General features: G+C 46.9%; 4 protein-coding genes across 4 annotated transcripts; 3 read left to right on the plus strand and 1 right to left on the minus strand.

The window, feature by feature from the left end:
- Window positions 1-2572: 2572 nt before the first annotated feature.
- LOC100844650 (protein WEAK CHLOROPLAST MOVEMENT UNDER BLUE LIGHT 1) lies at window positions 2573-6829 on the plus strand. The gene is made up of 3 exons (XM_003562619.4): window positions 2573-2758; window positions 3998-4636; window positions 4764-6829. Exons 2-3 carry the CDS (start codon window positions 4046-4048, stop codon window positions 6576-6578), a joined length of 2406 nt encoding a protein of 801 aa, XP_003562667.1. The 5' UTR covers window positions 2573-2758; window positions 3998-4045; the 3' UTR covers window positions 6579-6829.
- A 98-nt stretch (window positions 6830-6927) lies between these two features.
- LOC100834557 (putative FBD-associated F-box protein At3g50710) lies at window positions 6928-9581 on the minus strand. The gene is given in 5 exon segments (XM_024461735.1): window positions 6928-7208; window positions 7764-8156; window positions 8256-8399; window positions 8508-9400; window positions 9403-9581. Coding segments are annotated over 4 exon segments (1548 nt in total). The 5' UTR covers window positions 9524-9581; the 3' UTR covers window positions 6928-7208; window positions 7764-7766.
- A 2220-nt stretch (window positions 9582-11801) lies between these two features.
- On the plus strand, window positions 11802-12519 carry LOC100844956 (squidulin). The gene has a single exon (XM_003562620.4). The coding sequence runs from the start codon at window positions 11877-11879 to the stop codon at window positions 12147-12149; it is 273 nt and encodes a 90-aa protein (XP_003562668.1). The 5' UTR covers window positions 11802-11876; the 3' UTR covers window positions 12150-12519.
- A 7245-nt stretch (window positions 12520-19764) lies between these two features.
- LOC100834857 lies at window positions 19765-21333 on the plus strand. The gene has a single exon (XM_003559899.4). The coding sequence runs from the start codon at window positions 20128-20130 to the stop codon at window positions 21058-21060; it is 933 nt and encodes a 310-aa protein (XP_003559947.1). The 5' UTR covers window positions 19765-20127; the 3' UTR covers window positions 21061-21333.
- Window positions 21334-23055: the final 1722 nt, after the last annotated feature.

Below are 23055 nucleotides of genomic sequence, written 5' to 3' on the forward strand. Positions count from 1 at the left end.
CGTGTCCGGCAAAAAAAAGGATTTTGGTCCAAACGGACAAGCTGGGATGGCCTAAGCGCGCGATGGAAGGATCGTACATTCGTACTCCGGATACTACACGCTCACAGATGATTAGCCCATTTTGGTTTTCATTAGGCAGTAAGCTGCACTTGTGTCGTGCTGGATTCCATTGTCGCCCTCCTTTGCACACCGCACGTGAGGGAGTCGTCCCATAGATTACATGGGGTCCACGTGTCTTGGACAGTTGATGATAATTTATAATCCTCATCCTTCTTCCTCCCACGAGTATTCACCGTGATCTTGAGAAGAATACACACATACATACAGTACATGGTTGGGACGGCGTACAGGTACAGCAGAGTCTCCCATTCCTACAACTGCTGCTGCTGCTTCTTTCTGGCAGGTACAGGTAGGTTTCCCCTTTTCTGAACCCGGTTCCAGACTATGAGAAAAGGCCGTGCCCACTCGATTAATTCCCCCACGCACAACAGGCACAGGAGAGGGACCAGCAAGCATTGCCGGGAGCGGATGGAGGCGGTGTGTGCACGGGGCAATTAACGGCGGCCCCTCTTCCAGTCGCGCTCTCTCTTCCATTCCATGATCCATCGCCTGAAGCCGGTGTTGGAGCACGCGGACCGCGCCGGAACCATCCATCCGGCAGCTCCTCTTTCCCTCCCTGGCCGCGTCAGCTCCACGTCGCCTTTAAACTCAGCACGTAACAGTCACCGTTGCACTTGCACATAATATCGAGTTATATCATTTGGGGAGTATTTTTGGTCCGGCCCGCGTTCAACAGGCTCCACGACCACGACGGATATATACGCCCAGCCAGACGCCCAAACCGGGGTGGACGAAAGCGTCTTTGCTGGCTGGAACTGGATGGAGCAGTTGAGTGAGCCCTGCTGACTCACTGACTGGCTGACGTTGCCTGTATGTAGTATGGCTGCATCTACACGTATGCAGCACGTACCCAAAACCTCAGCATCCTTATCTGAAAGATATACTTCCTCCGATCGGTATTACTTGTCTCAATTTTCCTCAAATACGGATATATCTATGTGTAAAAGGCGTCTAGATACATGTAATATTTCGACAAGTAATTCCGACCGGAGGCATAGTATTATCTACACGTATGTTCGTTCATCTTATCGTGATTCAGCATTTTTTTTTGGTGCTGCCGCTGCTTTAGCTGCTCGGCTCGACGCATCAATGTGACTGTGATATCGTGAGCAGCTAGCCAACCCTTAACTCCATTGCCTAAAGTCGTACAGCAACTATGCATGTGCATATTTTTTTGATGATATTACAATACTTGTTCCCATGTGGTATTAACTAATACAGTGTTATTTATTCATGTCGTTGTTTTAGTGTAAATTTGTAATTAAACAGCGACCAGAATCATGAAACGGAGGAAATATTATTTTTATTTTTTCGAACAAAGGAAAAGGAGAAGTGCGCTTTGCTTGCAGGTGTGTCACCTCCAGAAAAGTCCAACGGCTCTCCTCGCGCCGAAAGTCAAGCTCGCCCACCCACCGACCCGCCTTCCTTTGTGAGCCGTCCGCTTCTAGATCTCAGCGGGAAACGGACGGCAGGATGCGTCGGCAAAGGGTCGGCGTCTCGGTGGACCGAAAGCCTCGTTACGGGAATCTATCCCTTTCCTTCTTCCACGCTAAATCACCCCAGATTAGGAAAATTAATTATCAGCAGAGGAGTAGTACTCCAGGACAGTGTATTCTTTGGATTCATTGAAGGCCACGCGTTCAGTGCATGCTAGCTGGTTAGCGGTAGTAGTACTTGCGTAACAGTCTCCATCGAACCTCCCATTTGACACCTTGTATTTGTTGAAATTTATGTGAGTGTCATCGTAAAGTTTGCAAATCTTCATGCTTATTGGTTGTATTCCCGAGTGCATAACTTTTATTGAATGCACAGTCTCAACTAATTTACCTAAATTTCAGCAACAAAAAAATAACAGTTTACCTAGAACAATCGACCCCGGCCCGGGTGACCGAACCCACAATTACCTTCGCAATTACGTAGTAACATTAATATAGGTAGGACTTTTCAATATTATTATAGAACTTCTCATCTCTTACTAACATGTTATTTTCTTCTATATCTTATCCTTTTCTTTTTTATGGGCTCTCTTGATTTTTCCCAATATGGAACACCACGTGATGGGAGCTCAATCTGATGCCGAACAATACATGATGTGGGGGTCGCCGACATGTGAGTTCGGACCCTACATGACGGTGATCCCCATGTCACTCTAGTCACTTAACGTATTTTCTTATTTTGATCATATTAGATGAACAGGAGGACCTTGCCTTTCTGAGTCCTGAATCGGGTCAAAAAGAAGTTACAATGTGCCTTACTACTTTTATTTTTCCCTTACGGCCTTTTCATCAGGTCCCACTGTCGTGAAATGACTAGAAGTCTATCGTACTGCAAGGTAAACGAAAGTGATCTTGCTGCGTTCACTTTCTACACAAAAAGGACTCTTTCTACAGTTTGAACAAGCTCCAAGGTGCTCTCTGCAAAAAGGAGTAATTCTCAGGTGTCAAGTGTCCTGCCGATCAGTGGACTCACGAGCCGGACAAACCAAGCACACGTACACCACACCCGTCCCTCCTCCTCCCTGCTCCGAAAGAAAAAGAACAGAGACGAATTCGCGAGCACGAAGAGCGGAGATCCGAATCGGCGCAGAAGAAAGGCCCCGCGATCGCTTCGCCCGCACGAAATTCCCCAGCGCGATCGAGTAAGCTTCGTCCCCTGTTCTGCTGTAATCCGCCATTAATCCGCCGCCGTGCTGAGGTTTGAGCTGGCTGCGGCGGCCTCCTGCCCAGTTCTTCTTGATTGTTTTCTTCCTCTGATGTGAATTTAGGTTCCGTATCTGGAAGATTTGGTGGTGGTGTTTTCTTTCCTTTTTCGTGAATTTTCTTGTCAGTTTTATTCTCTTGGGTACAGTCAATTGCAGGAAGAAACCCAATTTTGGTTTGGAAACGTGGTAGGAACTGAAGATGGGAAATTTTCCTTGTAGTTTCGTCTGATGGATTAGGGTATAGGATAGCTGAGGTTTCGTAGTGCGATGAAATCATGGGTGTTCCCCGGAAATTTTCATCTCCTGGTAGTGTTTGCATGGAAGAACAGCGCTAGAAGCTCCCTGTCGTGAAAGCTATCTCTTTCCATTAACGGAAGTTGAACATTTCACCATGTTAGGCACAATTATGTCTGTAATCTTACAGACTCAATTTCCTGTAGATTGTAGTACTAGTTAGCACCAAATTACTTTAGAAAGTTACGCGAAGATTCCGTGAATTTGTAATGGGATAAGCAAATTCTTCTGGAAGTCAAACATTGAGGTTTGATGCCAATACTCCCTCCGTTCCATATTAATTGGTAGGGATTTAGCACAATCTGTGCGAGGAATTAGAATTAAGCATGATTGCAATGATTTAACTCATAATTGTTTCCAAATAATAATGTTGTTGGGACAAGGATTTTGCTCTAGCTTGTGCCCAGTATGGCCTTTTATATATTTTTAGGAGATATAAGAATGGGCGTGCTTTATTTGGTTGTTTGCTTTTGTTCTTTATTTAGAGTAGACAGTTCAGGTCATGTTATAAGGTTGGGTGCAAAAGTAGCTGAATTATTGCAGACAGAAAGTAGGTTCGACGTCAGTTGTTGGCAATGATTTGTGCATGTAGGGCAGGATCACAGAAGTCCTTTTGGTGTCTGCACATTCAGTTACTGCACATAGTCATACAACGCAGTTTTGTTATTTCTACTTCACTGGAGCATGAGATAGCACTGACATTACAAAATGAGTTTAAGCTAATTTTAACAGCTTGAAAATTACTTTATTCCATACTTCTCAAAAACATATGAGGAGAGTGCTTATTCGTTGATGGGTACATCTAATGCAGCGTAATCGTCTTACTGGCTTGAATTTTTGCTATAATTAATGTCTTGTAACCTGATAGTCACTCCATTGCAGTATAATCTTTAGGACAGAACCAGCCAGGACATAGCAAAGGTGTAAGTAATGGAATCAACTCATGCATCTGAAGAAAGTAACTCAAAAGAGTCATCGCCAAGAGAAAATCTAGAAACTTTTGCAAATTCACTAGCTCTGACTGATACATTGGAAGTCAGTAACAATGGTGATCATGAAAAAACAAATGCACACAAGGGAAAGTTTGTCCAAGCAGCCACACTGGATATCTCAAATGGCCTGTCAGTCGCTACCGATAGTTTGAAGTTATCTTCACAGGTCTTGGAAAATTCTCATCCTCATTTAACAGTGGACCACGTGCAATCAAATCCCCCTACAGCTACAGCTCCTGACATGCTATCAAATTCAGGACCAACTGAGGCATTCAAACACTCGATGGATGATCAGGCAGATCAGTCTTCTTCAGTACATCCCGCCGAAGTGAATCATGTTACAGACAAGATACGTTGTCAGACAAGGATTGCTGTAAAACCAAAAGTGAGAGAAGAGTCCGAAACAAAACCTGAAAGTCCATATAAAGGCCTCATTGACACTGCTGCACCTTTTGAGTCCGTGAAAGAAGCTGTTACCAAGTTTGGTGGAATCATTGATTGGAAAGCTCACAAAGTTCAGATGATGGAGGTAATTCTTGTCAGTCTTAACACTGCATATGGATCATATGCTCATAGCGGATGCGCTAAAATTATCTGCTATATAATGGTATTTTAATCATGTAGAGTACTCTTAAGGAATTTCCTTTTTTATGCAGAGACGCAAGTTCATACAACTTGAACTTGAAAATGCCCAGAAAGAAATTCCACAGTGCAAAGAAGAACTAGAAGCTGCTGAGATTGCTAAATCACGAGTACTTGATGAACTAGAGATTACTAAGAGAATTATAGAAGAGCTAAAGCATGATCTTGAGAAAGCACAGATGGAAGAAGTTCAAGCAAAACAGGACTCTGAGCTTGCACAACTCAGGGCAAAAGAAATTGAGCGGGGAGTAGCAGATGATCTTAGTGTAATAGCCAGGACCCAAATGGAAGTCGCAAAAGAAAGACACGAAAAATCTGTTGCTGAACTTACATCAGTAAAGGAAGAGCTGAAAACTTTACATGAACAGCACGCAACCTTAGTTGATGAAAGAGACAGAGCAATAAGAAGAGCAGAAGAAGTTTTATCTTCTGGAAAAGCTATTGAGAAGAGAGTGGAGGGACTCACTTTAGAACTAATTGCATCTAAAGGATCCCTGGAGTTGGCCCATGCTGCCCATCATGATGCCGAAGAACGTAGAATAGGCGCAGCATTGGCAAAAGAACAAGATTGTCTTGCTTGGGAAATAGAGTTGTCACAGGCACAAGAGGAGATGCGACAACTGAACAATGAGCTTCTGTCCAAAAATGACGTGAAGCAAAAACTTGATGCAAATTTGCGCAAGCTGCAAAGTCTTAGGTCTGAGCTTGCTGCCTATGTGGAGAATATACTGAGTAAAGAAGCTGAAGGAGTTGCCAAGGAGCATGAGTTCGAAGATGCTACACAAATTAGCAGCTCGATTAAGGAAACTCTGGCTTCAGCACAAAGAGAGCTCGAGGAAGTTAAAGGGAACATAGAAAATGCAAAAACTGAGGCGAAGGTGTTAAGAGTTGCTGCCACAACCCTCAGATCTGAATTGGAAATCGCGAAAGCTTCACTTGTCTCGTTGCAGGACAGGGAAGGTATGGCATCTGTTGCAGTTTCTTCACTAGAAGCTGAGCTCAACAGAACGAAAAAGGCAATAGAATCTGTGAGGTCCAAGGAAGAAGATGCTCAAGAGAGGATGGTGGATCTTCCTAAGATGTTGCAGCAAGCAGCTGAGGAAGCCGAGGAGGCCAAGGTGGCAGCTCACTTGGCACAAGAGCAACTGAGGAAGATCAAGGAAGAAACCGAGCAAATCAAAGCAGCTGCAATTACAGTAAGTACCAGGTCATGTGCTGTTCTGAAAGAAATAGAAGCATCCAAAGCATCTGAGAGGCTAGCACTTGCGGCAGTTCAAGCATTGCAAGGAAGCAACGAGGCCAGCGATGTTGAGGATTTGACCAGAGGAGTGACACTTCCTGTAAGTGAGTATTACGCATTTAGCAAGAAGGCACACGAAGCGGAAGAGCTGGCAAATGAGAAAGTGGCAGAAGCACTGGCACAGGTGGAGTCGGCGAAAGGGTCTGAATCAGAGAGCCTAGATAGGCTAAGCAAAACGTCGAAGGAGATGGATGAAAAGAAGCAAGCTCTTGAACTTGCATTGGAAAGAGCTGAGAGGGCAAATGAAGGGAAGCTAGCCGCCGAGCAACAGTTGAGGAAATGGAGAGCTGACAATGAGCAGCGCAGGAGAGCTCAGGATGCCGCGAAACGTGCAGTTAATCCTTTGAGCAGCCCACCTAGGAGGTTTGTTGAACAGAAGGCTCCTTACCAGAAAGAGCAGGATTCGCAGTTACATATGTCAGGCAGTAGCTACGAGGACCTTGTTCCGAACCGCAAGCTAAGAAAGAAGAAATCGTTCCTCCCTCGAATGGGCTCGCTTTTGTCGAGAAATACTCCGGCACAAACATAAGAGAACATGGTCATGAGGCATGAGCAAGATGCTGTACATTGCTGTAATAAGTTGGTTTAATTTGTCTTGTAAGTTGGTGTCTAGTGTCAGATGTAATTTTGTTGGTGTAACCTCAGGAGCACATATTGTAGTTTCTCTACATCATTTTTTGGGTAATTAAGGATAAATTTTGCTAAGAAAATGCATGAAGCGTAGCATTTTTCCTGTTCTGTTCTGTTTCTGCTGGAACATGTGAGGCAATTAATCTAGCACATCTTCTTGTTGATGATTAGTATGGACCTTGTTCTAAAAGTGTGCCAGTGCAACTGTCCAGATTTAGAACATCAGCCTGCAGCACCCCAAAAAATACTAAGAGATAAATCGCTAATAAGACCATGTCTTTTTCAGTTACTGGAGAATGATATCCGGCCACAGAGCACAGGCACAGTTAGATAAAGACAGACCACACAGCACAGCTCTAACAAACAGAGTAGCCATTACAGAACCCGCTGCAAAACCATGAAGAATCCCATCAGGTACTCAGGTTATCTCCCCATCCAAAAACTCTCGGCCTGCGTGCACGCTCCATGTGTCGAAGATCTCAGTTGCGATGTTTGCCAGCTTGCGACTTCTGCTGCTTAGTCGCCGGCCCTGTAGTTGATGTAATAGCAGAAGACAGACCTGATTAGGATCTTCACTAACAGATACAACAATGTAGTGGCCCATGAACTTGCGAAATTTTGTATTAGTGTAGCGTGTGGTGGTGCTCTTAGAGGGGCTGTTCCTCCCTGCGTGGAGAGATCACTTGATCTTGATTGTAATAACTGTGTCGTTTGAGTAAAGTACCACTTTTTTAAAAAAAAGAACAGAAGGAACTGACCAGCCAGTGTACAGTGTACAAAGTGAGGCTGTAATTTCAGTGCACGCTTAAGGTTCTAGTGATGTGTAAATTTAAACAATAAGCGACGCAAATTACATGACAATATATATGAGTATATGGCAAACAAGCTGCAACGATAATTTATTTGTATGATCAATCAGGATGACAGGATGCATCTATATGCTGCTAGATGGTCAGATAGTCAATAACACTAGCAGCTAACTTAAGCAATTCAAGCTAGCAAAACAAGTGACCTGCCCAGCTTTCAGATAACGCATACGAAAAATGTAAACACTGCATTGTAGATACTGCAAAACAAAACTAACCTCTTATGATTTTAATTGGTGCAAGAGGGTCTCCATTACTAAAATCTGCTCCCTGCTGAAAGGTCCAGAGTGCTCCTCCCTCGGGATCATTCTCCCCATGACAGCCAGATCAAAGTTAGTTGCCCATTTTGTCCTATTCATATTTTTCACAGTGTCAAACATCTCATCAGCAGACAGTGAAGTAAATATGTGATTCTCCATTGCGATCACTGCATACTTAAGCATCCTTGCGCTCTCAAAGAAGTACTGGAGGAAGGAAAGCTCATATTGCTCCCCTCGAAACGCACTGAATGTCATCACTCCGATGCGTAACAGCACACTTACGATGGGACCAGCCTGATCTTCCCAGAACTTGAGGTTGAGCTTGCCAGTGGGTTGGTCACATTTTTCAGACTGCAGATTTTTTAAACCAGTTGACATTTCAGCAAGTGATGGACCATACGTTAACAACAGCAGCAACATGAAAAATGCAACGCTAGAAAGTAGTAGTACCGCAATATGCAGCGCCTCCACATTGGGAAAGCATCTGAGGAAGGTGGCAACCATGTTAATGTCATTTTGGACTCCGAAATGTACCCTCAAACCCAGAACCTTCACAGTCGTGAGCATCATGCTTGCTCTCACTTCAACCCCAGCCTGAAGAGCACCCCGGCCCATTCAACAGGAAAAGATGGCACATTTAATTTCACGTTCTTGCTAATGCTAATTGAGCAAATTGAAATATCGGATGCCAGGGATATTTACCATGATAACGGTGTCATTGATCTCTAGGGCGTGTTTCCCTGGCTCCAGGTACCCAAACAACCTCAGCTTAGGTGCATTGCGAATCTTGAGCCTGGTGCACAAGGCACCGTCAGGGTGAACCGCGTTCCCCAGGATGAGACGCTCGAGACGCGGGGCGTTCACCACGGCGATGCTCTTCATCACGGAGGCGCAGACCTGCACGCACCGGAGGCTGTTGCTGACGAGGCGGAGGTTCACCGCCTTGAAGTTCCCCGCGATGTTGAGGATTTCCAGGGCGGGGCTCCTGGCGACGACGGCGTCGATGTCCCCGTCCTTCAGTTCGACGCTGCAGATGCCGAGCTCGCGGAGGTTGGGGAAGGAGACTCCGCGGAGGCCGGAGACGTCGGGGAACTTCCAGACGCCGATGTAGAGGCGGGTGAGGGTGGAGATGGTGAAGAGCGTGGTAGGGAGGGGCACCTCGCGCGGCCACGGGCGGTTGACGAGGACGAGCTCCTGGACGCCCCTGGCGGCCAGGAGCCGGAGCCAGCGCGTGAGCTCGGCCTGGTGCGCGCCGCCCATGCGGCTGCAGAGGAGGTGGACGCAGCGGAAGGGGCCCGGGTGCGACGCGAAGACGCGGGAGACGGCGGCCCGCGTGTCGGCGGAGGGCGGCAAGTTGGGGCCATCGGAGAGGAGGAAGACGTCAGCAAGGACGAGCGGCGCCGAGCGCCAGACCCCGCGCCAGCGCGCGGCGAGCGCGGCGGTGCGGGCGGCGTCCTTGACGGGGAGGCGGGAGACGATGTCGCGGAGGAGCGCGTCGGGGAGGCCGCTGATGCGGTCGACGCCGCCGCCGCCGCGGAAGCGGGCGGAGAGCAGGGCGGTGGCGGAGACGGGCGGCGCGGGAGGTTGCCGTAGATCATCGACAGGATGTTCTCCATGCTCCGGTCCAGCTCGTGCGGGTCCAAGCCCTTGCTCCGCATGTACTTCGCTGTCTCCGGGTCGACGTTGGTGAACGGCGCCCCGCTGAGGCTCGCCGCCATGGCCCGGTCGACGGAAGGCGAGCTCGGGGAAAGGCTAGGGTTTTGCCTGTGGGTTTGGGCGGAGTGGAGCGAGCGAGGGGCGGCGGAATGGACGCCTCGCTTCGTATAGGGAAGGCGAGATCGTGGTGGGCCTACGGTCGTCCGGTTTGGGCGGGCCAAATGTCGGAACCTGGCTGATCGCGGGCCCACGAGTCGGCCACTCATCTTATCCAACCTGTGTTTATTACTGTAGTACTTAGTGCGTAACTTTGGTACAATAATGAAGCTAACATGATGGAGTAATACGTTAAGTGTGTTCGTTAATTAATTAACTTGACGATGGAACGAGACAGGCAAAGATCGCCTAGGGATCGCACATACACCTCGTATTTTTTATCGCATAAACGTAGCTCGGGTAGTTGATTCTTTACGGTGAAACCAACACACACAGATTCAACTCCTATAGTCCTATGTTTAGCATGGATGCTACCTGGTCTTTGCTGGATAGAGATTATTTGATGGTAGAGTCGACATGAGAAAAAAGGAAATTGGGGGAGTGAGAGTTACTACGTACTTCTTTAACTCGTAGGTTTGCATGATCTAACTTTCTGGGACGTAAGAGAAGGGTTATAAAGGAGTGAACGGAAAGATACAAATACAAGATAAAAATCCGACTATATGTAGGTTACGTTCTATAGGAATTATATTTAGATTCGTATTCGTCTTTTTCCCAATGGTATAATTTTGATAATACATAGTTCATATATTATTGGCTCAATTGTTTATCAAAACCTTTTTTGGGAAATAAGGAGAAAGACCCTTGGCCTCTGCATCGGTTGATTCACATAACCATATATTTCCAGTACTTGTCATCGTAGCCGTCCGGATACCATTGGAGGAGATGCTGGAAGCGAAAATATCATGTACCGCCCGCTTCCAGCGGCTGTCGTCGCACCGCCTCTAGTCAAGTTTGATCGAACCTGATCAAGAGGTACCCGGTAAACGAATTAATGATCAAAGCTAAACTTTGAAATTTGTGAGCGGCGGACTACCTTCTATATTATGAAGTGGAGTGATGACCACACAGATGCACCCACAGTCACACACACAAGATTGGAGTTGCACGGTCTCAAGATTAATGAAGTCATCATTGATGCCTGGGTAGAGTACCCAGGTGTAGCTGAAAGAATTAATAATCAGCCACCGTAATCAAGAAGATCAACCGATCATGGATGGCCAAAATTTCCAAGCCAAAATTAGTCCAACAATCGCGCGCCATGTTCACCTCGAGACACGGTGAAGCAGGAGATGTCTAAGACAATAAATTTGTCTTATGATGGGTATCATGTGTGTGCCGATTTGAACAAAATTGTTGATCATATTCCAAATGGAAGACGGGTTTTTTCCATTGCGCTGTATCTAAAACATATAAGGTTCTCGGTCTAAGAGACGACGCATATCGTGAGTGGCCTAATATAAAGTCTTCCTTTATCCAAAGAAAGAAGCATGGGTAATTCAGAATCATGTTTCTCTGAAATCTGGAGTTTGGTAGTTCACCACCATCACCATGCCCTTCTGCCAACACTCTCTGTAGCAGCACTGCAGCAGGAACAAAGGAAAGCAGACCAGATGAACTCATGAACATGAAACACAGTCGAAGTGACAAGCAGGGGTTTGGCAAGTTGGCATGGGATTAATTGGGTCAGACTGACTAATCTGCAAGAAACCGCTTGGAACATTGCTGAACAAGTTAGGCGGAATCTCCTTTTTATTCCCAGCTGCTTGGATTGGCCAGTCGCTGAAGAATCTGCTGCTTCATGCAGCCGGCCCTACCACTTGAAATTTATCCTTTCAGCACCACGTGTGGTGTACTAATTACCAGTCTTTGTAGATATTCTCTTTTACCCAAGCACCCACGGACGACTAACATACAATATTGACGAGAGCTCGTTGCCGGTCAATTGCTGCAAGCATAGCAAATCAGGAATATCATATCAATGTAATTACTAATCGCAGAGTCACCTATGCAATGAGACAAGCCTATAGGTACACATTGGACTCCAATTCCCTCTCATCCCATGAAGCAAAAATTGGAATCAATCCAACAATATGATACACACACCGGCCAGTCACCAGCATTGCCTTGCGTGTAAAGAAGAGAGATGCGATGCTCAAGATCGATCGATGGGCTAATAAAATCTAGCTCTCCGCAGTGCAGCCTGCAGATAGAAACGAATAAATAAAGCTAGACGAGGGCGACACGCACGGCTCCATCGAGACCAGTATAAAAGGAGGTGCAGCCTCGAGCTAGAGACCTCACACCTCAGCCCAAGCAACACCTGCTCTTTCTTTCAAGTTCAGAGCTTTCAGATCCATGGCGATCAGGGGAGTGCCGTCGGCGAGGGAGATGACGGTGGAGGACTTCAAGTTGTGGCTGAAGCAGTTCGACGTGGACGGGGACGGGCGGATCAGCAGGGGGGAGCTCCGGGAGGCACTCCGGCGCCGCGGGGGATGGTTCACCACCATCAAGGCCGACCGCGCCGTGCGCCGCGCCGACAAGGACAACAACGGCTTCGTCGACAACGCCGAGGTCGAGAACCTCATCGCCTTCGCGCAGAAAGACCTCGGCATGAAGATCTCCACATGATAGAGGGTAGCTATGTATGGCTCTTTCTAGCTTAGCTCCGGCGGCCATGGAGGAGCTTTATCCGGCCTGTGCTCGGTCTAAACTCTAAATGAATGAAAACCAGTAGCACTCTAGTAATTTACGTACTAGCTCGGTCAAAAAAAAATGTCTCAACTTTGAGTAAATTTGAATGCATCTATACACCAAGTCATGTCTACATACATCCAAATTTTGACAAACTCGAGACATCTTTTATTGGACGGAGAGGAAGTACCTAGCTTTGTACGCTAGCCTTCGACTTGGCATGGCATGGCATCTTGTCCTGAATAATACCGTTTGTGTGAGAATTAAGGTTTTGCTACTATGCAATAAATCTCAACTATATATGCATGACTTATATGTGTATACATTGCTATGCATGACATATATATCGGGTTTATTTGATGCTCGATCATGTATAATTGAAGATTAAACTGAGTCATTGGCGTTAAACAATTACCACCCGCTCAACATGTTTCTAGTCAGCCTCTCTCGGTCGATTTCCTGCGAATAAAAAGGATGACAAGTTCGAAAACCGGCCCGGACCACCAGTTGAAACGGAAAAAACAAGAACCGGGGACCTTGTCGGTTTGTTAAGCGCACATGAGTGCCCCCGTCACAGAACCGAAAGAAACATCGAAACAGCCTTATTATGGAACCCGTGAACCGGGCTCTAGAAAAACTCCTTGTTAGATTTATTTTTGTATGAAAAATAAAGTGGTAACTTTGGAAAGGAAAGAACACGGTGCTATCTCCATATTTTTTTTCAGTCGATCCCGGTTCACTCTGTGGAATTTTTTCGTGAATTATCTTTTATATTTCCAAGACTGAATTTAATTTGCAGCATACATTTTTCTCTGTTTATTGTAGTATTTTTGAACAAAAATATTTTATTATATCTTAAAAATGGAAAGTGAACCGTTGAACTGGTGGTTCGACTGGTAAAAATCTGAACCAAGAGCCGGCTCACCGACCTGTGCTTCATAATTGATACATCCTCAGAAGAAAGAAGTGAATTGAGCAGCAAAGAAGTTCATGCCGTTTGAGATGTGCATGCATGGTATCTAAAACCTCGATTACCCCATGTTCTGGAGATGACTCCAAAAGGGTGACCTTGATCATTAGTTTCTATTCTCTACAAGACACTAGTACAAAATAAGCCATACACGACCCCTATCAGTGACGGGTCCCTAAAATCCGCCACTGATGACCGCCCATCAGTGGCGGGTCAAAAAAAAACGCCACTGATGGCCTCTTCATGAAACCTGAAAAACTCAAATCATCCACCAGTGGCGGTTGTTCTAAAACCCGCCATTGATGACCCCCCATCAGTGGCCATGCTATCAGTGGCGGTTTTTAATCCAAAACGCGCCACCAATGACCCTCCTATCAGTGGCGGATTCTAGCTAAAACCCGCCACTGATGACTGCCTATGAAACCGCTGAAACTTGAAAAATTCATAACTAATTCAGAAAAAAATCAGAAAAATATGGTTCTTCTTGCATAAGTTAGCTATTGCCATTCCAAACAAAATTTCTAAATAATTTTACAACCTTCTATTACAAAAAATCATTCCATTTTCCAAATGCAAAAATGGAATATTTTGTGAAGAAAGTACAATGTTTCTGGTTGGAAACGACACCTATACAATTTTCACACGAAGTAGACCATATGTCATTGCTAATGTCAAAATATTTGACTTTTCTAGCTTTCTAGCTACTTTTACCCATTTAAATGAATTCTAGATTTCTTCCATAAGTAATTCAAATTTGAACTACAAGTGTGTGATTGTTTGTTCCTAATAAGTCCCAAAAATAATTTTAAGGTACCCAAGTAAGAACTATGCAATGTTCACAAAGAGTCTTGAAATATTCAACACTTTGCTATGATAAGATGTGCCGTCAGTTTTCACCCCAACTTTAGAAAAGTCAAACAATATTAAGAAATTGTCAAAAAAAGTGGCATCTTTGGCATGGAGTTCTTATATGTGTACCAGTTGATAGGAAAAATGACAAACTTGTTGTTTGACACCTTTTTAAAAATAATCTTTACAAATGACCTACCACGTATGAATGTTCATGTCTTTCGAGCCAAATGACCAAAGCTATGCCATTTCTATGCCATAGTTCAGGATAATGTATCCGTTTTTTGCACAAAGGTGCATATTGTCATTAAAAACAATATTGCCAAAGTGGTTTACAAGTTTTTGGTTAAAAAAAATAGTTATCCATTTTCTAAACGCAAAGAACCCGATATTTTGTGAAGAAAATACAACTGATATATTTTAGAATGGCACGTATCCAATTTTCACATATATTGGACCATATTTTAGATCTAATATGGCGTCGAGGAGGTGCCCGACGACGAGGGCCTTCCGCCGGATCCGGCTGCCCCGGCCCTGCCTTCGCTCGATCCGGCCAACCAAGCCCCGCCGCCGCCGGGTCAGGCCCCTTCGCCGCCGGATCTGCCCCCGCACTCTCTCCCTCGGTATGTTCCTCTCGCACTGTCTCCCTCTCGGTTTTATCTCTCTATCTGTTCTTACTCCATCTCTCTCTCCTGCAGTGCCTTCGCTCGCCGCCGCCGTGGAGAGTAGGCTGCTGCTGCCATGACTCGCGGAATGTGCATGCACAGCGCCATCGTGCGACTTCCGCACGGCGACGGTGTTCTCGCTGTTCTCGATTTACGGGTGTGGCTATACAGCAATGATTTGTGATATGTTTATCTGCTATTTGTTGTATGTCGTTTGTTATATGTGATTCAGTGATTAATTCATCAATTTGTTTGATCAATTCATCGATTTTTGTTTTGTTGATTCATCACGTGCGGGCCTCTGGCCTGCTTCTTTTTTTAATTAATGAAAATGCTATCACTATCGGGTGTCTTTGTGACCGACACTGATCGCCTGACCTATCAGCGGCGGGTTTTGCACACGACACTGATGCAAAACCCATCAGTGGCCAGTAATTAGTGGCGTGTGCTGCACACGCCACAAATGGCTATTTTCACCCGCCATAGATGGCATGTTTTGTGGTAGTGAGAGAAGCTTAAATTGCTGGCAAAGAGGGAAATACAGTCGGCTTATATATAAGCCGAGTGTCGCACTCGGCTTATAGCACTCGATGTATAGTTACGTGGCTTATATGTATAAGCCGAGTGCAATTTAGCGGACACTCGGTTTATACGGCTCTAGCGCTCGGCTAAAATGGCACTTGGCAAACACAATTGACGGACGGAGTCGCCTAACGGCCGTCACCTATAAGCCGAGTGCTAGAAACACTCGACGTATCCGATGGGCCTGACGGAAGCAGGCCCTGGGCCAAAAAAAATTTATAAGCCGAGTGCCATGGAAAAACGCACTCATCTTATGCACCGTAGAGCCGTGGTGGTACAGGCTGCCGCCACGTGTCCTATAAGCCGAGTGCTAGAGGGGATTGCACTCGGCTTATCATCCCGCACTCGGCAAATTTTGCCTCTCCCGTGGTGACTGCAATATGCAACTATTTTTAAGACAATTCTATATGCATAAGAATTTTATATATTTTTGTTAAAGAGGAAATAACACCACATGTCCATAAACTTGATAGATAGAAACAGTTTAGTTCATAAACTTACAAGTCGTACATTCGCTCACTAAACTTGACAGGAATAAACACTTCCAGTCTAATTAAATCACGTTTTCCAGCTCAAATCTACGGCGTGGCAGCTGACGTAGCCATTACGAAAGTTCGAGGAACAAACAACATGCTCGAGATCGCACATAAAGACTACTCCATTAGCGCACGCTGTGCTAAAAGAAACAAGGAAGAAACAACACGCTCAAATCCCTGAGGAGCCGAAGATCGATACCGTGACATGAGCTTTGTTGGACTTCAGATTTTACTCACTTTTGGTAAAACGTTTGCATGGTTTTCACGTACAGATCGAGTGAATTTTAGAAAGTTTTGTGCGGATCCGCTCTCCTTTTCTGCTAGTCTGCTCTCGCGATGACCGTACGCGCGGTACTGCAGGAGAAGGACGGCGTTGGCCTGGCTGAAACGGCAAAAGGCCAAAACCTTCTCTTTTAGAGAGAGAGAGAGAGGATAAGGACAAAGCCTAAAAATCGCGTCTCAACATTCCATTGGGCCTAAGATGTTTGGTGGGCTCGATTTGATTTGTCTGCTTCCTTTTTTCTCAGAAAAAAAAGAAAGAATCTCCTAAAAAAAAGAGAGAGAAAGAATCCAACACTTTCCTCTTCTATCGAAATAAAAAGTTCCGCTAAAAAAAGCTCGAAATAAAAAATTCCCCTTGTATTAAAAAAATCACGAAATAAAAAAGTCACAAGTTGATTTTCGTCAAACTGGAATCGCTGTAGCAGCCTGACGACGTACTACGACAAAACTGACACGTCAATTCATCATCAAGCTCAGGTCAGGTCAGCTATTTTCTGCATCCTGCATTTGCCTTCCACGCCACGTAAACCAACTCAACATAAACTCCCCCGGCCCATCCCGCCATCCTGGGTACCCTTCTTCACGGCTGCGAACTGATGACCGGGCGCACGGATGGATGGATCATGGATGGATGGACGGAGCGTGAAAACGAGAACTTCGGAAGGACGAATTGAAATGGCTCGGCGGGTCATGTCATTTCGCCTCGTTCCCGTGGGCACGTACGTACGTTATGCATGCTTGCGTGCGTAGAACAACGGGATTGGGTTTGCTTGTGCTGTTGTTGTTGGGTAGGTGGACTGACGGCCGCAGCCTTGAAATCTAGCCAGTCGGCGACGTGATCCAGCCCCAGTAGCCCACAGCCCCACCACACCGGCCTCCTGTTGATGATGCCTCGAAACCTCGCCAAGTCATCATGGTTGCTTGCTTTGCTTGCCAGTTTTGGCTAATTAGTTGTGGGTGATCGATCCTCGTTCGTTGACTTGTGTGGCTCGATCGATCGGTACTAGGGAACACTATTGATATTAATCCCTGAACAGTTTCCTGAGAGTCACAGGCGTGCTGCGTGCAACAGTTGGCGAGAAGACCGAAACAGGAGAATACATAAAAGCCCGGTCGCATCGCGCCGGGAAATTCAGGAGGGTCGATGGACGCCCCTGCGAGAAGCAACTGAAGCCGGAAACGCTCGCCGGGTCATGTCATTTGGCCTCGTTTTCGTGGCTATGGCTATGCGCCTATGCATGCATGTGCAATGCAGAACAGGATTGGGGTTTAACTGTTTAAGTTTAGTTGGGCTGATTTTGTTGGGTAGGTGGGCTGATGGCCGGCCGGAGGAACGTGCAGCTCGGCGTTGGCGAGCCAGCCTGCCTTGAAAACTGAAACCTCGCCAAGTCAGTTTTTTTCTCGCCAAGTTCATCATGCTTGATTGCTTGCGAGTTTTTCGCCAAGTCATTAGTAGTATACTAGCAGGTGATTGTGCATCTCCTCCTACTCCCCCTCGCTAACTGACTTTCTGTGGTTCGGTACAGTGTTGTAAAATTCGTACGTCAAAGTTAGGTGACCTAACTCAAAAGCAGTAACTTGATAGTACACAGTTACTTATCTCAGATCGACCATACCATATACTCTCTAGCTAGCAGCACTGCAGCAGGAGTATTGACAGTTTAAATTTTGTGAGATAAGCTATATAGCTTTGCCACACGTACCATGTGATGATAATTTGACACTAGAGACACGACTCACGAGCAAAGGTGTATCCGGTCGTTTCAGTGGAAACGGATCGCCGGAAGTTTCTCTTCTAGAATTACAAGTACTCCCTAGCCGTGCCAATTTCTATGGGAGTACAAATGTATTCCTGAATATAGAAAGAGGGAATAAATAGACACGGATAATCCCAATACCCCAGCAACCAAACACGAACGTCTGACTCAACGACTGTTCCAGGGTGTGCCTCACACATCATGCCCCCAAGCAAAGTAGCAACGCACCGTGCTAACTCTGCCGTTTTCAGATACAGCTGGAATTTACCTTATCTTCTCACAGAAACGGCGACATGTACGTACGTGTGCGCCTCAAATCCCCGACCCTCTCAAAAAAACACTCCAGTGGTGTGGCGAAACGCATGCCAACAACATCTCTTCCAACTGTTCAACGGATTCTAGAACACGGAGAGGCTTTTCAGGAGTTTGGATCTGCTCTAGCTGCCTGCCTGCTGCCATGACAAGAACCTCTTTCCCTCCCGATCGCCATCGCCATAAAATCCACCCACCCCGTCGGCATCATCACCCGGCCTCTTGACGTCAAAAGAAATGTCCACGATTGACGGCAAACCGGCGTGCTTTTCGATCGGCCACTACTTCCCTCGAGGAATCAATCCTCCACGTGACATATGCTCCTTGCTCGATCCACCTAGCTCCTCTCGTACGTACTGGCTACAGTAGCGAATATCTCGCCAGTCACATACGGCTCGTCGTTAATTAATCGACGGTTCGAGTGTGATTAGGTGCTCGTAAACACAGCGCTGAACACTTCTCTTATATCAGTACTTATGGTGGTATACTTATGGTGGGAAAGTGAGATACGCACTAGAGCGGAAAGCCGCCTTGACATGTGCGTGCTGTAACCACGCATGTAATATGCGTGAATTTCTCTTGTTTTCGTGGGATAAGATTTTTAATGTCGTGGATATCTGCGTGTGATATCCAATGAATTTGCATAAAGTAGCTGTAATATGTGGTCTGGTCTTTTCTCTCATAAAAATGTTATCTCAAAACTTTTGACAAAAACATCACATGGCACAAAGCATCATAACAAATCAATTTCTATCCATTCTAGAATGGTTTGATTTATACATATGTAGCCACGGACCGATATTTTATACTTTTCATAAAATCGCCTTATGTTCTCGCATTCAGATCAAGGTTAGGACCATGATGGCTCGGGAGGCTAGTTGGTGGTTACCCCGCGGGTGAGGTAAAATGGAGGAGGCACGAAAGAGGTTGGTCTTGGTTCCATTGAATTTTTTTTTAGAAACATCAACTATTGTAGACCCACACCACCACATGCACGTAAAGTGCTTGCAAAAGACAAGAGTCGCAGAGCGATTTGAGATTGATGAAGCCTTCACTAAAAAGATAATTTGCATTAGATGAGACGCATGGTTTAACACCATTGTGGATTTACACCGTACAACCTCCATCCAAAACCCAGGCATAGCCGAGCCCAAAGCCTGGGCCCGGCACGGAACCTAGAAAAAGTCCATTTTGTCCATCTTCGAAAAAAAAATTCCTTTAGCGGATTCTAAGGTAATTTTTCAGCAAAAGAATCATGCGAGAGAAGGTTTTAGTGCAATTTTTACCAAAATTGGTCTGTGAAAACAACAAAAAGTTAAATAAAAAACTATAAAAACACAAAGTGTTTACCCCAATCATGGGCGGCAAACGTGCACCGTTAGAATTTCACTTAAAAAACAACTTACCTATCAAAAAAATGCATACTCTCCCCGGATAGGAAAAAAAATATCACCCCCTCTATCTAGTCATGCAGACTCACCAACCAGATAGATCCTTCATCCAATTCCATCTTCCTCTTCCTCCTGCTACTCCTACCCCCTGGAACCTGAGAGCGACTGCATGTCCGCACGCATGGAAACAAAAAGTGTGTGTTATTATTTTTCAAGCCCCCACAAACTGATTCCACAACGAACTCTCTCATCTCCACGTCAAATTAAAACCAACAAGTTGCGTGCAAAGACCCACATGGTCCATGTCTACTAGCCCGGAGGCCGGAGACGTCTTTTAACGTTCCCCTTGCCCTTTTTCCTCTCACGACTACGATCGATCCGGCCCGGCCCAGCTTCCTCCTTCCTTCCTTCCTTCCTTCTCTTCCTCTCCCTATCGGTTCTCTCTACATAACCAAAAGGGAATCCGGGAAGCATTTTAAAGGAAGTGCAGAGTGAGAACTGAGAAGAGATAGCAGAGCAGAGGATCGGAGTGGACGGTGGTAGAGAAGAAAGGGAATCAGTCAGGTCATCAATGGAGATCGCCATGGCGCCGCCGAGCGCGCCGTGCAGCCCGAGGACGGCGGCGGGCGACCACCACCACCTCCTCCCTGGCTACTGCTACTTCTTCTCCAGCGCGCCCACCAGCCCCTCCAGGACCAGCTGCTACGCCCCCGCCGCCGACGACGACTCCGCTTCCGCCGCGGCCTTCGACTTCGCGATCGGGTTCAGCGGCCAGCTGCGGGACTCCGCGCAGCCAACCCTCGCCGCCGCCGACGAGCTCTTCGAGGGCGGCCGGATCCGCCCGCTCAACCCCACCGCCACCTTCCCCGCCGACGACGACCGCCGCCGCCGCCCCTCCCCACGCTCTCCCCGCAGATCGAAACCAGAGCCGCCGGCGCCGGAGACGAGGGGCAGGTCCGCGCGCCCAGGCCCTGCCGCCGCCACCTCTCGGAGGACGACGCGGTCGCTTTCCCCTTTCAGAGGAGCCCCCGCCATGGACGACGAAGAAGACGAGTTATCCTCTTCCTCGCCTCCGAGCAGAGGCGCGTCCCTGATGCGGGGCTGCGGCAGCGGGAGCAGCCGGAAATGGCGGCTGAAGGACCTCTTCCTGTTCCGCAGCGCGTCGGAGGGCCGCGCCACGGGGAACGGCAAGGACCCGCTGCTCAAGTACACCATGCTCAAGGCCACCGGCGGCGGCCATGGCGGAGGAGGAGACTCGGGAAGCGCGTCCATGCGGATCAAGGGGAGGGGTTCCGCGGCGTCGGCGAGCGACATGGCGCCGTATTACGCGGTGGCCGCAGAGGAGACGCGGCGGCGGAGGACGTCGACGACGCCGCTGCCCTTCCACCGGAACAGCCTCTTCGGGTACCTCCGGTCCAACCCGGCCATCCACACCATCAGCCGGAAGCTCGGCGGCTCCAACCGCGGCAGGCCTGCTGCTGCTGCCGCTGCCGCCAATGCCTGAGTTGATAGTTACTACTTGATCAACGAAGGACGCATGCATGACGCTGTCCTGGAGGAAGAAGAAGAACCAAAAAAAACAGAGCAGCTCTATTCGTTCGTTTCTGAAGCTTGATTTTCCTACCCAGTTTTTCTTTCTTTCTTCTCGTTAAGTTCCCTGTGTGAACCAACCACAAAGGTTCGTTTTCATACAAGTTGTAGATACAGATATGTACATGGGAATGGTTCGCAAAGATTTTGGAAAACTAGTTACAATTCGCAAGGATTTCGGAAACAATTCAATTCTCACAGGGAACTCTGAAAATTGCCACCGCTTGGGCAAGCACGTAGTACAGTGCGAGGTTCATTCTGGTTAATCAACTCTCCTTGCGGGCAAATCCCAGAGGCCAGATCACGACACGTTTCACGACGATTAGCCAACAAAGGCCCTGCATCGGGTCCACGTAGCATCCACATGACCACATGGGGATTACTGTGCCGGGATTCCGTTGGGGGTTGCGTGGTGCGATGCCGAGATGGATCGGGCTCGCGGCAGGCAAATCGCCGATGCCCTGAGCTGTTCCGGGGCCTAGTATAATGGTTTCCGGTACGCTGCGAACTGCCACAACTGTCTAGGTTAGGTTACGTACGCATGGGATGGATCATGGATGGAATCATGGAATAATCCGGGTTAACATAAGCTGGCGGATCTGACATTCCCAGAGTTTAAAACTGTTTGTGATTGGATGGCAGTAACCCGGCATGATTAAGAGTGAGAAGTGTACGTTTAGTAGTGGTACTGTACTAGCGAGCAGTGTTGTCTTGTGATGCAACTATGCAAGCAGCAGCGTCACCCATTTGCCCGTGAAAAGATTCCCATTTGAATATTTTCTCTTTATTCTTAAAAAAAAGAATATTTTCTCTTGCCTGGCTTTTTAATGGTGCTGCAATTGTCCGGTTTATCTTGGAGCTGTGCGGACATTGAAAAATGGTTGTTTGCAGATCAAATCGCTCATGCACTGGAGTGAGACATAGTAGACAAACACTACCACCTGAAAGCTGAAATACTAGATTTTTGTGATAATTTCAGATGATTTTGTGTGTTCTCCCAAGTCCAGGGTTCTCCCAAGTCAACACCTACCAACAGCTCCTGGCCCAGCTTTTGACGTAGTTTGTGTGCGTGTTGTCAATCATGTTAAGGGGAAACCATCCAACAATACGCCACTTTACTGCATGTCTCCAAATCAGCAGCGTGCCTCGCTGTTTAGCTACAACTGCTACCTCAATTTCAGTCACCATCAGTGCTTCGAGCTACACCAAGCTAGAATGAAGGTGGGCGCACCATAGATTGTGGTAGTGAAATTCTTGTGCGTCAGTATTCTTACAATTTGTGTCCATCTCTCCCTTCTCTCTACTTATTCCTCTGAAATTCCTATGATCATTTCATGTAAACTATCCAAAAACATTACGGTAGAAATATTCGCGTGTTTTCAAATCCAAACGCTGCACCCATCAATCACCAGACTTTTGGGCAACCTAGGAGGAGCCTAAAAAGGCAAACAAACAGAGATCGAATCGAAACGAACACATCGCCAGAATCGTCAATAGTGCATCGGCGTCGAATACGGGAGGCATGTGTGGCCGTGTGGGTGGGAGGACTGTGGTCGGGTCCAATCCGGTCGGACAAGCAATTAGCAAGCACTGGTTTTTTTAAGCGTTCCACAGTTAGAAGGAAAAGAGGCTGGGCTAGGCTTCCGCAGTTTGACATGTTCTGTTTACGGCCGACCTTCTACTGCTGGAGCGACACACAGCCACGGAACCACATGGGCCATGGCTCATCCTTGTGTTCTGCAAACTAGTAGCAGCTGGTAGTAGCATCGAAGCAGATGTGGGCTGTCGGATCACGCAGTTCATGAATCATGATGTTCTGAATCAGAACAAAAGGAAAAATGCTACACTTGCAGGTTGGCATGTTTGATCAGGATTGTTTCTAATCACCTGGAACGTCCATCCTGACCGT

The sequence above is a fragment of the Brachypodium distachyon genome, chromosome 1 (genome assembly GCF_000005505.3).
Source record: "Brachypodium distachyon strain Bd21 chromosome 1, Brachypodium_distachyon_v3.0, whole genome shotgun sequence".
In the NCBI taxonomy this organism is placed as follows: domain Eukaryota; kingdom Viridiplantae; phylum Streptophyta; class Magnoliopsida; order Poales; family Poaceae; genus Brachypodium; species Brachypodium distachyon.

What these genes read in the sequence shown, in the direction of transcription:
- LOC100844650 (XM_003562619.4), top strand. Translation starts at nt 4,046, where the DNA reads ATGGAATCAACTCATGCATCTGAAGAAAGTAACTCAAAAGAGTCATCG. An exon ending in ACAAAGTTCAGATGATGGAG is followed by an intron (nt 4,637 to 4,763) that starts GTAATTCTTGTC and finishes TTTTTTATGCAG; the next exon opens with AGACGCAAGTTCATACAACT.
- LOC100844956 (XM_003562620.4), top strand. Translation starts at nt 11,877, where the DNA reads ATGGCGATCAGGGGAGTGCCGTCGGCGAGGGAGATGACGGTGGAGGAC.
- LOC100834857 (XM_003559899.4), top strand. Translation starts at nt 20,128, where the DNA reads ATGGAGATCGCCATGGCGCCGCCGAGCGCGCCGTGCAGCCCGAGGACG.